The sequence below is a fragment of the Sprattus sprattus genome, assembly GCF_963457725.1.
Source record: "Sprattus sprattus genome assembly, chromosome: 15".
NCBI lineage: Eukaryota > Metazoa > Chordata > Actinopteri > Clupeiformes > Clupeidae > Sprattus > Sprattus sprattus.
In genome coordinates this window covers 3564672-3580044 of record NC_137913.1, presented here as the reverse complement: position 1 = coordinate 3580044, position 15373 = coordinate 3564672, and the positions used below count along the sequence as shown (strand labels likewise).

Below are 15373 nucleotides of genomic sequence, written 5' to 3'. Positions count from 1 at the left end.
GAAACTACTTCTATAAGATTTTATGTACAGATGTACAGAACCTGGCCATTTCTTGAGGAATCCTTTGTGCTGTCTGCTGTTGAGGTGCTGTCTGCTGTTGAGGTGTTGTCTGCTGTTGAGGTGCCAACTGCACCTGCCGATTGTCAGCTCGAAGCTGACCATCCAATAAGGCGATTAAATTTCTGGCCGCCTCCTGGATGGAGCCTCTCTGTACGTGAAGGATTGTGCCTTATTAATGTTAGTCTTATTTAGCCGCGCTGATTTAACAGGATATGTGCTACACCCATGGATAAAAGGAAATGTAATCTCTTATGCCAGTGAGAATCAATCGTGAGGAGCAGCACCTGTGCAACATGAGTCACATGGCGTTTAGGACCGCTATCTAGCTAACGTTAGCTGTGCATCAAGCTAGCTCCCCATGTGAATTTAACAATGAGATAACATGGTTGGTTCACGAAATCCCTGCCAGTGTCCAATGTCCGGCTAAATTTGTGTTTAAATTTGTGTTTACAAGGTACCCCCAGGATTGTCAAACCTAAATTGTAACACCTAATGAATTGCGGCTCACTGTCATTTGGAACTTCCTTCACCCAGGTGTATTAAGCTGCCACTTGATCGAGCTGCCACTTGGTGTTGAACCAACACTTTCCCATGATCTCTCTTCTCCACCGCTATCACTCTGCTCGACCTTAATTCTCTCACGTTTTGGCACGTTCTGATTTACCCGCTGGAAACCACAGTAAAACGTATACTTTCCTGCTCACGCGAGTGCCCAACCATAGTACAGAGGGCGCAGTGGAAATGCAAAGCTAGTAGCAGTACCTCAAGTGAAGTATGAAAGATTGCAGAATGTTTCGTTTCATGTTCATGAACAGTACACAGAATTGAATTTACTCTACCGTACGATATTAGACTAGCCTAGTGATAATTTATGTCCTTTAAAAAAAAAAATCAACCCTTAGAAAATGAAATTCAATACTTAAGAGCTTCATTTTGGAAAAAGTAATGTAATACTTTTTGAATACTTTTAAGACTCTGCAGGTACCCTGATTTAGCGGTACTTTGGACACTGGCAGTGAACCAACCACGTTATCTCATTGTTAGCCTCACATGGAGAGCTAGCTTGATGCAATGTCAGTCCAGTTTTCGCGAGGTATGGCTAAATAAAAAAAAATTCAGTCCATTTATCACAAAACCTTAAAATAAAAAACTTACCCTAGGTCCTTCGCTTTGGTCCATGTTGACTGGTACTGGACTGAATAGATTGATGAACCCCGTTCGTAAAGGCTGACGATCTGCTAGCTAGAGTTCTAAAGGAGGATTAACGGCTGAACCTTGTTATATATATGGGTATGGGTTACCGAACTAAAGCGAACGCACCATCAACCAGGCGAGCGAGCATTTCATTGGTCAACACTACATCTGGCATTCTATTGGTTGCCCACGAAAAAATCCGCAAGCAGAAAAAATCTGCAAGGAGACTTTTCGCAAGCACGCGGAAAATATGAGTGCAAGCAGGAAATGTGTGCGCGCAACGGTGTATCTGAGTGCGAGCACACAGTTTGAGCGTAAGCACAGCACATTTTGCTCGCAAAGACTAGGTTTTTGAGTGCGAGCACACAGTTTGAGCGTAAGCAGAGCACATTTTGCGTGCAAAGACTGGGTTTTTGAGTGCGAGGGCAGGGTTTCATGCTTGCAAACTGAAAGAACACGCTTACGAATAAAGACAGGGATTAAGCTCCATAGTAAAGACTGTCACTTTGTAAGCTGCGTAGCCTACAACAGGTGCCCAGTTTTGGACAAGCAACCAACCTAAACTGGAAGCAACATTTAGGCGTAGCCTGTAGGGAAGTTGATAATACTTGGTTAACAGTGAGGAAGACGAGTGAAAAAAATGCAGAATGGGAAAACAGAAGAAACTATTCTAGAGCAATTTCATAGCCATGGGTTAAAAAGTGGTTTGCTAAAAACTGGGCTTAATAACAAGACTATCGTGGACCAGATCAAATAACCATAGATTATCACACCCACGAACCTGCGTAATCCAGCTATTACATTTTTTGTGGGCAAGGTGATATTTAGTTTGAGATAATAGTGGAGAATAGACTACAACCGCAACTCGAGCAGACAGACAAAGGGTTCCTCCAATAAGAACCAGGTTGTGCATCCGTTTATAGTCGGAGGCAGTACTTCCTGTTTCGTAGAAATCCCGGAAGTGTTTTCCCAAACATTATGTGGATATAACTGTCTTGTGTTGTCTCCACGGATTTTAATAAGTAGAAACAATTTCAGACCACTTCCCATTGGAAACGCATATTATGGTATCGCGGGACAGAGGGGGTCTGCACCGCGCAAACTGGTAAGGGCACACAGGACCTTTGCTTTTATTCGGACCGCTTGGCTGCTGGGGGTCTGCTTTTAGCTTGACTGCTACGATCGGATAAATACAATAGTAATTCTCATACTTTAGCAATTCACATGAAAGTCGTGAGAAAGTGGACTGTCAAATCTCGAAAGTCTTCTGGTGGACTGGATTACCGATGCATATGTGAAATGTCTTAACAGAACAAGTTGTCAACCTGTTCTTTAGAGCGCACGCAAATGTTGTCCTTAACGTGAGCTAACCTACCAGTTGTTCAAGCTAACTTACTGCCAGTTTTTGACATTACAATATTAGTTTCACTACAAAGAAACGAAAGATAAAATGAACTTGCAGCAGTTGGTGACACCGAGTTACCCAGCCAGTGAAATATATCGTACAGCTGACGCGGTGATCAGTGCCAGGGTGAATGTGGAGAGACCCAAGTATGTGAATGAATGTGTGTGTGTGTGCGTGTGTGTGTGTGTGTGTGTGTGTGTGTGTGTGTGTGTGTGTGTGTGTGTGTGTGTGCCCATTCATTCTCCCATAACTCCACTTGCTGCTATTCCCAACAGTAGCGTCAACACAGTAGCACCACAGACCACCTCAGGGGGATGTTATCAAACTATGCTGGACACATCAGATATTTTGAACACATACTTTGGACGTTGCATTTTCGTTAACACATTTATTGGCGTCCAAACGTCTTTGAATATAGTAGTAGCATGCAATCCCTGAGAATCTTGCTTGTGTCTGTTTAAAATTAGAGTAACTTGACCTGGCAGTTTTTAGAGATTCAGCAGAGCTGTTGCAGCTGCTACTACTGAAGAGGGCTGTGTGTTTAGTGATCGCCTGCTATCTTGTGCTATTGCCACTTTGATCCATTTGTGGTGTTCATTTGCATTTATCATTGATCAATAACACTATCATTGATCAATAACACTATCATTGATCATTGATCACTATCATTGATATAACACATTGCTGGGGTTGAGTTTTGATGGCTGGTATTCAGGAGATTAGGCGGAAGAAGAAGTCGGGAGAGTGTACAAGTGACAGATGAAGTGACCGATTGTACCGCAGAACCTGGTTGATACCTGTGTTTAAATAACATCTGATTGTACGTGTTTTGTCTCATTTAATCTCTCTCTCTCTCTCTCTCTCTCTCTCTCTCTCTCTCTCTCTCTCTCTCTCTCTCTCTCTTTCTCTCTCTCCCCCTCTTTCTGACTGTGTTCCAGAGTTTAAGTGAGTCATCTATATGGGCCATCTTCTTTCGAAAAATGGTTACCGCCTGAAGAAGCGAACGCGCAAGCTGCGTAAGAAGAAGAGGAAAAGGAATTGCTTGTTGCAGGGCCCCTGCATGCTCTGCTTCATCGTCCACGGCAACAGTGGTAGCCCTGACGACGAGCCCCTGGAGACCAGCGGTGGTGGTGGCGGCAGCAGCAGCAGCAGCACCGCCGTTGTAGCCGCCTCGGCCGTGACCGCGTCGGCCTCCAAGCTCGCCGAGCGCTACGCCTCCTCGCTGGGCGCGTCGCCCGAGGCCTGTGCCCACTTCCTGTTGGCGCCGCGTGGCGAGCTGGCACTGCTGACCGCCGCCGCCTCTGTGCCCGCCAAGCTCCATCTCGGCCCGCCCTCCCTGTTCCGCCCCGCCGCTGCCTCCTCCTCGGTCGCCGTGCCGACAGCGCCCAGCCTCGTCGCAGAGATGGTGTGCAAGCGCAAGTGCGCGGAGCTTCAGCGATGCACGCCATGCAAGCAGCCGCGCTGTGCCTTCCCCCCCGAGAGCGCCCCTGAGGGAGGAGGGGGCGGAGCCACCGCCGCGGGGGGAGGCGGGGCTTCCGCCGCGGACGAGGCAGCCGCCGCCGCTCACCGCCTCCGGCCCCTCTGCTCTCTACCCTCGTCTTCCTCAACGTCCTCGTCTTCATCTGCCTCTTCCTCCTCCTCCTCCTCCTCCGGCGAGGACGCCCTGGGAGGGGTGCTACTGGGGGAGAGGACCAGCCCCGCCTCAGAGTGCTCCGATGCCTCCTGCATCAATCACCTGCCCTCCTCCATCCTCCTCAAGGTCAGTGTGTGGAGGGGGTGTGTGTGTGTGTGGTCCTGCATCAATCACCTGCCCTCCTCCATCCTCCTCAAGGTCAGTGTGTGGAGGGGGTGTGTGTGTGTGTGGTCCTGCATCAATCACCTGCCCTCCTCCATCCTCCTCAAGGTCAGTGTGTGGAGGGTGTGTGTGTGTGTGGTCCTGCATCAATCACCTGCCCTCCTCCATCCTCCTCAAGGTCAGTGTGTGGAGGGTGTGTGTGTGTGTGTGTGTGTGTGGAGGGTGTGTGTGTGTGTAGAGGGTGTGTGTGTGTGTGTGTGTGTGGAGGGTGTGTGTGTGTGTGGAGGGTGTGTGTGTGTGTGTGGAGGGTGTGTGTGTGTGTGGTGCTGCATCAATCACCTGCCCTCCTCCATCCTCCTCAAGGTCAGTGTGTGGAGGGGGTGTGTGTGTGTGGAGGGTGTGTGTGTGTGTAGAGGGTGTGTGTGTGTGTGTGTGTGTGGAGGGTGTGTGTGTGTGTGTGGAGGGTGTGTGTGTGTGTGTGGAGGGTGTGTGTGTGTGTGGTGCTGCATCAATCACCTGCCCTCCTCCATCCTCCTCAAGGTCAGTGTGTGGAGGGTGTGTGTGTGTGGAGGGTGTGTGTGTGTGTAGAGGGTGAGTGTGTGTGTGGAGGGTGTGTGTGTGTGTGGAGGGTGTGTGTGTGTGTGGTCCTGCATCAATCATCTGCCCTCCTCCATCCTCCTCAAGGTCAGTGTGTGGAGGGGGTGTGTGTGTGTGTGGAGGGTGGGTGTGTGTGTGTGTGTGTGGAGTGTGTGTGTGTGTGTGGAGGGTGGGTGTGTGTGTGTGTGTGTGGAGGGTGTGTGTGTGTGTGTGGAGGGTGTGTGTGTGTGTGTGTGGAGGGTGGGTGTGTGTGTGTGTCTGTGTGTGTGTGTGTGTGTGTGTGTGTGTGTGGAGGGTGTGTCTGTGTGTGGAGGGTGTGCGTGTGTGTGCGTGTGTGTGTGTGTGTGTGTGGAGTGTGTGTGTGTGTGTGGAGGGTGTGTGTGTGTGTGGAGGGTGTGTCTGTGTGTGGAGGGTGTGTGTGTGTGTGTGTGTGTGTGTGTGGAGTGTGTGTGTGTGTGTGGAGGGTGGGTGTGTGTGTGTGTGTCTGTGTGTGTGTGTGGAGGGTGTGTGTGTGTGTGGAGGGTGTGTCTGTGTGGGTGTGTGTGTGTGTGTGTGGAGGGTGTGTGTGTGTGGAGGGTGTGTGTGTGTGGAGGGTGTGTGTGTGTGGAGGGTAGTGTATCCCTCTGCTTGACTTACTGTCTCTACGTGACCTGAGCATGTAAATGTTGTTGCTGTGGGTGTGTGTGTGTGTGTGTGTGTGTGTGTGTCTGGAGGGTGGGTGTGTGTGTGTGTGTGTGTGTGTGACCTGAGCATGTAAATGTTGTTGCTGTGGGTGTGTGTGTGTGTGTGTGTGTGTCTGGAGGGTGGGTGTGTGTGTGTGTGTGTGTGTGACCTGAATGTTGTTGCTGTGGGTTGCAGTTTAACACGGGTGGCATCATTCTACCGGTTCTGAGCCTGCCTGTGGACATTCTGAAAGAGATATCTTTGGCTCAACCCTCTTCAGCAAACACACACATTTTAAATGGATTAAGGCCTGTAGGAACACTTGCTGCTATCATTCATTCGCTTCAGCTGAACACAGTTTCAGGCAGTCATTCGCTTCAGCTGTACACAGTTTCAGGCATTCATACGCTGCAGCTGTACACAGTTTCAGGCAGTCATACGCTGCAGCTGTACACAGTTTCAGGCAGTCATTCGCTGCAGCTGTACACAGTTTCAGGCAGTCATTCGCTTGAGCTGTACACAGTTTCAGGCAGTCATTCGCTGCAGCTGTACACAGTTTCAGGCAGTCATTTGCTGCAGCTGTACACAGTTTCAGGCAGTCATTCGCTTGAGCTGTACACAGTTTCAGGCAGTCATTCGCTGCAGCTGTACACAGTTTCAGGCAGTCATTCGCTTGAGCTGTACACAGTTTCAGGCAGTCATTCGCTGCAGCTGTACACAGTTTCAGGCAGTCATTCGCTGCAGCTGTACACAGTTTCAGGCAGTCATTCGCTGCAGCTGGACACAGTTTCAGGCAGTCATTCGCTGCAGCTGGACACAGTTTCAGGCAGTCATTCGCTGCAGCTGGACACAGTTTCAGGCAGTCATTCGCTGCAGCTGGACACAGTTTCAGGCAGTGCTCCAACTCCCAAAACAGCATGCGTGCTCTTATTAATTTGTCTCTTTGGATAAAGTGGGTGCATTTATGAAAATCTGTTGCAGGATTAACAAGTCGAGTTTGTTCAGCTGTGTTGTGTGGCCCCCCTGATTTAATACACCGATCACACAACTGTGTGTGTGTGTGTGTGTGTGTGTGTGTGTGTGTGTGTGTGTGATGCAGCATTAGCCCCCCTCCTGCTGTCTAAAAAGCTGAACCATTAAAGAAGAAGTCAAACCGCTTGAGATGGAGGCTTTGGTGTGTGTGTGTGTGTGTGTGTGTGTGTGTGTGTGTGTGTGTGTGTGTGTGTGTGTGTGTGTGTGTGTGTGTGTGTGTGAGGCCTAATTGTGTTTTCCTATGGTTGATCTAGTTATTTTGTTTCTGATCATTTCTAAAGTAGAGCACTTTGGTGCTGGATGTGAGGGCATGTGTGTTTGTTATTGTGGTGAAGTGGTCAGTTGTGTGTGTGTGTGTGTGTGTGTGTGTGTGTGTGTGTTAATGTGGTGATGTGGTCAGTAGTGTGTGTGTGTGTGTGTGTGTGATTGTAGTGACATGGCCAGTGGTGTGTGTGTGACTGTACTGTCTTCTGCTCCGTGTTCCCAGGTGTGTGTGTGTGTCTGTGTGTGTCTGTGTGTGTCTGTGTGTGTGTGTGTGTGTGTGTGTGTGTGACTGTAGTGACATGGCCAGTGGTGTGTGTGTGACTGTCCTGTCCTCTGCTCCGTGTTCCCAGGTGTGTGTGTGTGTGTGTGTGTGTGTGTGTGTGTGTGTGTGTGTGTGTGTGTGTGTGTGTGTGTGTGTGTGTGTGTGTGTGTGTGTGTGTGTGTGTGTGTGTGTGTGTGTGTGTGTGTGTGTGTGTGTGTGTGTGATTGTAGTGACATGGCCAGTGGTGTGTGTGTGACTGTCCTGTCTTCTGCTCCGTGTTCCCAGGTGTGTGTGTGTGTGTGTGTGTGTGTGTGTGTGTGATTGTAGTGGTGTGGCCAGTGGTGTGTGTGTGACTGTCCTGTCCTCTGCTCCGTGTTCCCAGGTGTGTGTCTGTGTGTGTGTGTGTGATTGTAGTGGCGTGGCCAGTGGTGTGTGTGTGACTGTCCTGTCCTCTGCTCCGTGTTCCCAGGTGTGTGTCTGTGTGTGTGTGTGTGATTGTAGTGACATGGCCAGTGGTGTGTGTGTGACTGTCCTGTCTTCTGCTCCGTGTGTGTGTGTGTGTGTGTGTGTGTGTGTGTGTGTGTGTGTGTGTGTGTGTGTGTGTGTGTGTGTGACTGTACTGACATGGCCAGTGGTGTGTGTGTGACTGTCCTGTCCTCTGCTCCGTGTTCCCAGGTGTGTGTGTGTGTGTGTGTGTGTGTGTGTGTGTGATTGTAGTGACATGGCCAGTGGTGTGTGTGTGACTGTCCTGTCTTCTGCTCCGTGTTCCCAGGTGTGTGTGTGTGTGTGTGTGTGTGTGTGACTGTCCTGTCCTCTGCTCCGTGTTCCCAGGTGTGTGTGTGTGTGTGTGTGTGTGTGATTGTAGTGACATGGCCAGTGGTGTGTGTGTGACTGTCCTGTCCTCTGCTCCGTGTTCCCAGGTGTGTGTGTGTGTGTGTGTGTGTGTGTGACTGTCCTGTCCTCTGCTCCGTGTTCCCAGGTCTGTGTGTGTGTGTGTGTGTGTGTGTGTGTGATTGTAGTGACATGGCCAGTGGTGTGTGTGTGTGACTGTCCTGTCCTCTGCTCCGTGTTCCCAGGTGTGTGTGTGTGTGTGTGTGTGTGTGTGTGTGTGTGTGTGTGTGATTGTAGTGACATGGCCAGTGGTGTGTGTGTGACTGTCCTGTCTTCTGCTCCGTGTTCAGTGGTGTGTGTGTGACTGTCCTGTCCTCTGCTCCGTGTTCCCAGGTGTGTGTGTGTGTGTGTGTGTGTGTGTGTGTGTGTGTGTGTGTGATTGTAGTGACATGGCCAGTGGTGTGTGTGTGACTGTCCTGTCCTCTGCTCCGTGTTCCCAGGTGTGTGTGTGTGTGTGTGTGTGTGTGTGTGTGTGTGTGTGTGTGTGTGTGTGTGTGTGACTGTAGTGACGTGGCTAGTGGTGTGTGTGTGACTGTCATGTCCTCTGCTCCGTGTTCCCAGGTGTTTTCCCACCTGACGGTTCGGGAGCGCTGCCTGGGAGCGTCTCTGGTGTGTAAGTACTGGAGAGACCTGTGTTTAGACTTCCAGTTCTGGAAACACATCGACCTCAGCGGCCTGCAACAGGTGGGTGATCAGCCTCTTCACCTCCTCTTCCTCCTCTTCCTCCGCTTCTTCCTCCTCTTCTTCCTCCTCTTCCTCTTCCTCCTCTTCCACTTCCTCATCCTCCTCTTTCTCCTCCTCCTCCACCTTCTCCTCTGCCTTTTCCTCCTTTTTCTTCATCATCTTCCTCATCCTCCTCTTCCTCCTCCTCTTCTCCCTTCTACTCCTCCTCCTCTCCTTCTCTTTGCCTCCTCCTCCTCTTCCTCCTCCTCCTCTCTCACTCCTCTTCTTCCTCCTCCTCTTCCTCATCCTCCTCTAACTCGCGTTGTTGTCGTGTTTAAAGGTCAAACGAATGCCCTCTCCATTGCCCCTCTCTCCCCCCCACATCACACCTGTAGGTGAACGACGAGCTGCTGGTGAAGATCGCCTCGCGTCGGCAGAATGTGACGGAGGTCAACATCTCGGACTGCCGGAACGTGCAGGACCACGGCGTGTGCTCGCTGGCGACCCAGTCCGCGGGTCTGCTCAAGTACACGGCCTACCGCTGCAAGCAGCTCAGCGACCTCTCGCTCTGCACCATCGCCACACACTGCCCCCTGCTGGCCAAGGTCCACGTGGGAAACCAGGACAAGCTGACCGACCACGCGCTCAAACTGGTCAGTGTCCCGTTGCTAAACTCATCCCCAGAATATAGAAAACCCTTTATGAACCCTAATAACCTTTATGAACTCTAATAACCATTATGAACCTTAGAAAACCCTTTATGAACCCTAATAACCTTTATGAACTCTAATAACCTTTATGAACCCTAATAACCTTTATGAACTCTAGAATAACCTTTAACCTTTATGAACCCTAATAACCTTTATGAAACCCTAGAATAACCTTTATGAACTCTAGAATAACCTTTATGAACCCTAATAACCTTTATGAACCCTAATAACCTTTATGAACTCTAATAACCTTTATGAACCCTAATAACCTTTATGAACCCTAATAACCTTTATGAACTCTAATAACCTTTATGACCCCTAATAACCTTTATGAACCCTAGTTTAACCTTTATAATAATTCAATGATACAGTTTTTTCTCTATATAGAACCTTTTTGGGATGTAATATGCTCGTGTTGCCAAAGGATTTTCATATAATCTAAAGACTTTCTTTGGCTCTGAAGGGTTTGGAGGTAGGCTCCTTAACCAAACCAGCTTAAGAGTGTAGCCCAGATGAGTTCTTGACTTACTTGGTTTCGTCACAACTGGAGATGTGTGTGTGCTGGCAGAGTTGTGTGTATATGTGTGTGAGTGTGTGTGTGAGTGTGTGAGTGTGTGTGTGAGTGTGAGTGTGAGTGTGAGTGAGTGTGAGTGAGTGAGTGAGTGAGTGTGTGTGTGTGTGTGTGTGTGTGTGTGTGTGTGTGTGTGTGGGTGTGTGTGTCTGTCTGTGTTTGTGTGTGTGTGCCGGCAGAGTTGTGTGTATATGTGAGAGTGTGTGTGTGTGTGTGTGTGTGTGTGTGTGTTTGTGTGTGTGTGTGTGTGTGTGTGTGTGTGTGTGTGTGTGTGTGTGTGTGTGTGTGTGTGTGTGTGTGTGGCTGCTCATATCTTTTTGAGTATGTCTTTTATTGAAGTACTCAGGAAGGTATCCACCTGAACGTCCCGTTTAATAGCGTTCCATTTCCAATCCATTTGACAGGCAGACTAGCGAAGCTCCTTCCTGCCTAGTAAAAAGGCAATCCTGTGCAGTAACTGTCTGCCACAGATAGATTTAAAATGACATTACTATGAAAAGGGTGTGTGTGAGTGTGTTTGTGTGTCATATTTAAAATGACATTACTATGAAAAGGGTGTGTGTGAGTGTGTGTGTGTGTGACATATTTAAAATGACATTACTATGAAAAGGGTGTGTGTGAGTGTGTGTGTGTGTGACATATTTAAAATGACATTACTATGAAAAGGGTGTTTTTAAAGGCTGAATGCCTCTAAGATGGGGAGAGCAACAACTATCACAGAAACACACAGTGAGTCTGGTAACACACACACACACACACACACACACGCACACACGCACACACGCACACAAGCACACATATAGCATGGGAGTTGTACGGAGACAAACATACAAAACAAACAATCACTCGTGTCTCTATTTCCCCCTACTTCTCAAGCAAGCGTAACTGTAGTGAACACCTTAGGAGACGTGTGTGTGTGTGTGTGTGTGTGTGTGCGTGCGCGTGCGTGCGTGCGTGCGTCGTGTGTCGTGCGTGCGTGCGTGCGTGTGTGTATGTGTGAAAGAGAGAGAGAGAGAGTGTGTCTAAGTGTAACTGTCTTGTTTCTCACACACAGCTGGGCCAGCACTGCTCGGAGCTGAAGGATGTCCACCTGGGCCAGTGCTACAACATCAGTGACGAGGGCATGGTGGCCCTGGCCAAGGGCTGCCCCAAGCTGCAGAGGATCTACATGCAGGAGAACAAACTGGTAGGACTCACGTCACCTTTCACCCCTCACCTTTCACCCCTGACCTTTCACCCCTCACCTTTAAGGCTGTGTGTGAGGGGTTCTGAGCAGCTGTGTGTGAGGGGTTTTGAACAGCTGTGTGTGTGTGGGGGGTTTTGAACAGCTGTGTGTGTGTGAGGTGTTTTGAACAGCTGTGTGTGTGTGAGGGATTTTGAACAGGTGTGTGTGTGTGTGGGGTTTTGAACAGCTGTGTGTGTGTGTGGGGTTTTGAACAGCTGTGTGTGTGTGTGGGGGGGTTTGAACAGGTGTGTGTGTGTGTGTGAGGGGTTTTGAACAGGTGTGTGTGTGTGTGTGAGGGGTTTTGAACAGGTGTGTGTGTGAGGTGTTTTGAACAGCTGTGTGTGTGGGGGGTTTTGAACAGTTGTGTGTGTGTGTGTGGGGTTTTGAACAGCTGTGTGTGTGAGAGGGATTTTGAACAGGTGTGTGTGTGTGAGGGGTTTTGAACAGCTGTGTGTGTGTGAGGGATTTTGAACAGTTGTGTGTGTGGGGTTTTGAACAGTTGTGTGTGTGGGGTTTTGAACAGTTGTGTGTGTGGGGTTTTGAACAGTTGTGTGTGTGAGGGGTTTTGAACAGGTGTGTGTGTGTGAGGGGTTTTGAACAGCTGTGTGTGTGAGAGGGATTTTGAACAGGTGTGTGTGTGTGTGGGGTTTTGAACAGTTGTGTGTGTGTGGGGTTTTGAACAGCTTTGTGTGGGGGGTTTTGAACAGTTGTGTGTGTGAGGGGTTTTGAACAGCTGTGTGTGTGTGAGGGACTTTGAACAGCTGTGTGTGTGTGAGGGTTTTTGAACCGCTGTGTGTGAGGGGGGTTTTGAACAGTTGTGTGTGTGTGTGTGGGGGGGGTTTGAACAGCTGTGTGGGAAGGATTTTGAACAGGTGTGTGTGAAGGATTTTGAACAGGTGTGTGTGTGTGAGGGGTTTTGAACAGCTGTGTGTGTGTGAGGGGTTTTGAACAGGTGTGTGTGTGTGAGGGGTTTTGAACAGCTGTGTGTGTGTGTGATGGGTATTGAACAGGTGTGTGTGAGGGGTTTTGAACAGGTGTGTGTGTGTGTGAGAGGGGTTTTGAACAGGTGTGTGTGTGTGTGTGTGTGTGTGAGGGGTTTTGAACAGGTGTGTGTGTGTGAGAGGTTTTGAACAGCTGTGTGTGTGAGAGAGGTTTTGAACCGCTCTGTGTGAGCAGCTCAGTGAGGTGTTTGGGAGCTTTTGTCACTTTGTCAAGTGTACACTTTTGATTTGATTCATCTCGAGCCAGAGACATCACACACACACACACACAAACCCACACACACACACACACCCACACACACACACCCAGACCACTTGGTTAATCAGGGCAAGTGGTTGAGTTGAACTGTCATCACTGTGTACTGTTCTTCAGTGTTGGTATAATCTTAAATTCAGTTAGAATTAGGAAAGCAACAACATCATTCTAATAGTCTTAATTCTGATATTTTAATAAGTTCTATAATTGACACAAACCCTGAATAATTGGTATGACTGGTCGGACATGATTTTAACCATATACTCAAAATATTACCTCATATTCTTTTTAAGTTGAGTTTTGAATTTAGCAAGAGTTTGTCGGGTTAATTCATCTAAAGAGAACCACTCATGAAGAATCAAGCATGGGCCATTTTGGGTTTTAAATGAGCTTCTGCATCATGTGGTCATTTTTGGCCTGTGCCACCACCAGAGGGCAGTGTTGCTCTATGAATCTGAGAACTTGCACGTCTCACAATCACTCTATCTGCCCTTAGCTGTGTGTGTGTTAGTGTGTGTGTGTGTTAGTGTGTGTTAGCGTATGTGTGTGTGTTAGTGTGTGTGTGTGTTAGTGTGTGTTACGTGTGTGTGTGTGTGTGTGTGTGTGTGTGTGTGTGTTTGCTGAAGTAAACACGAGGTGGACAAGGACGGGGCTTCAGTTTCTGAGCCGGTGTCTGTTCACCCTTTGCTGCTCTTCCACGTTTTAATGTATGATTGTTGAAGTATTGCTCAAGGATGGAGGTATGTGCTGAGAACTCATCAAGAGATGGACGGAATGGAAGTATGTGGGTGAATTTGCAGGGTGGAAATAATGGCCATATGGCAGTGTTGAAGTCAAGCTGTGGTTGTCTCTGCTTCTACCTGGTGTCATGAACTTCACATTCAGCCTCTGAGGCAGCTTGTTCTGTCACTGTAGCAGGCCGTGGTGTGAAGCATGGAGATCTCTCCGCTGTGAAAAGACCGTCTCCATGTTTATTGTCTCTGCTCCTCTAATGAACTGGGCTGTGTTGCTGTGTTTGCCTTCCTCCTGTGTTCTTTAATTTAACACACACACACACACACACACACACACACACACACCCCCTCTTCAGAGTTGGAGAGCAGCTGTGATTCATTAAGTCTGTTTAGCGGTAACACTCCCTGTAAAAGCTCAGAGTCAGCATGAGAAACCCGATTAGCGACTTTTAGGTGTGAGATTTATGTTCACACAAACTCTTTCAACTCTTCCTTATCAGTGTGTGTGTGTGTGTGTGTGTGTGTGTGTGTGTCTATCTGCCGTATCAGCTGCCTATCACTTCCAGATGGGAGGTTTTGGCACGCCGGGCGTGCCGACATCTTCCTTTATTTTATCAGCGCAGCCGACATGCTTTTGTTATGTCTAGCGGCTCGACTCTCAGCCGGATCCCATCTCTTAGTTCAGCCCAGGATGGGACGCGGCCAAATGAACAAGCGGCGCAGAACGTTGGAACTGAGCGAGATCTTTTCCACTTGTCATGGCCATTTCTGTTCTTTGTTAAGCGCACTCAGACTTTTGCGATTTTGGATACGCCTACCTAAGCGCAGGTGCAGGTATTTAGGTCACGCCCGCCACTCTAAATTAGTGTTAGCATCAGTGTCGGGCGGCGTGGCATGGTTTGGTGCGATATAAAGATTTTACCATTTAACACATGCAAGCTTTGGATAACTTTGTTGGAACTTTGCTGGAAACCTTGGAACTGAAGAAGAACAGTGAACTCTTTCGTTGGAATAAACCTGAACAACCTTTTTTGGAAAACCTGTGTTTGTGCGTAAATCTTAAAGCTGAACCCACGCCACCCACGGCCTTTTAGTTTGGAACTTTGGACATTTGGAAAAGGCCGATACACCACTTCTGTTCTGAGTTTCTTCTTGTTTGGAGAAGACAAAAAGTCTGAAGTGCAGTTAGCGTTTGTGTATGAAGCTCTTAGGAGACGTGTGTGTGTGTGTGTGTGTGTGTGTAGAAGATCTTCAGCAGAGCACATGGCTCATTGTGTCTGGTGTGCTGTGCCTGGTTATCCCCTACAAACGCATTAGGTACCCGTTAACTGATTTAGTAGGTGGGGATCAGAAGGCTAATGAGAGTGAATTCAAAACACACCATGAGTGAGATGTAGAGAGACTACAAGTGTTATATATATTGGTTGGAGATCGCGATGCGATCACGTGGGACAATGACGTCATCAGGTTGCGTGAATCCGCGCACACGAACACCAGCCCCCGTACCGATTCAAATCTACTCACTTTCTACCCCCGATTCGAATCTTTGCAGATACCGTGTGCGGATAGAGAGTGTTCGTCTAAATGATAGGGCTATCTGTATTAGTTTAAGCTCGGCTGCAGACAAACTCGGATCCGTCTAAACTAGGCTTCAGAGTACCCTCCTACTTCACTGTTTTCACTGCCTACTGTAAGAGACAGTTCGGTCCCAGGTAAGTTTAACTCAACTTGTGTGAACCGTATGGTACTGTTCCGGAGTGTTCGCCATGTTCTGGAGTTCATGTCAGGTTCCCTGGTTCTGTGGGAGGTATGGATTAAACCTCAGTCCAGCTTGATTATACTATTGACGTCCTCAGTCTCAAACCTGTTCACACACACACACACACACACACACACACACACACACACACACACACACAGGTTCTCTTATTCTGTGTGAGGGATTAAACCTCAGTCCAGCTTCATTATTCTCTGATGTCATCAGTCATAAAACTTGTTGTGGTGTTCCCTTTCTTAAAGGCTTACCTTTACGTATGCATAAGTGGGTATT

General features: G+C 48.5%; 1 protein-coding gene across 1 annotated transcript; it reads left to right on the top strand.

The window, feature by feature from the left end:
* Positions 1-3617: 3617 nt before the first annotated feature.
* On the top strand, positions 3618-13519 carry fbxl17 (F-box and leucine-rich repeat protein 17; the record flags this gene model as incomplete). Its single annotated transcript, XM_080851910.1, has 5 exons — positions 3618-4418; positions 8725-8847; positions 9222-9479; positions 11162-11293; positions 13505-13519. 5 exons carry the CDS (start codon positions 3618-3620, stop codon positions 13517-13519), a joined length of 1329 nt encoding a protein of 442 aa, XP_080708036.1.
* Positions 13520-15373: the final 1854 nt, after the last annotated feature.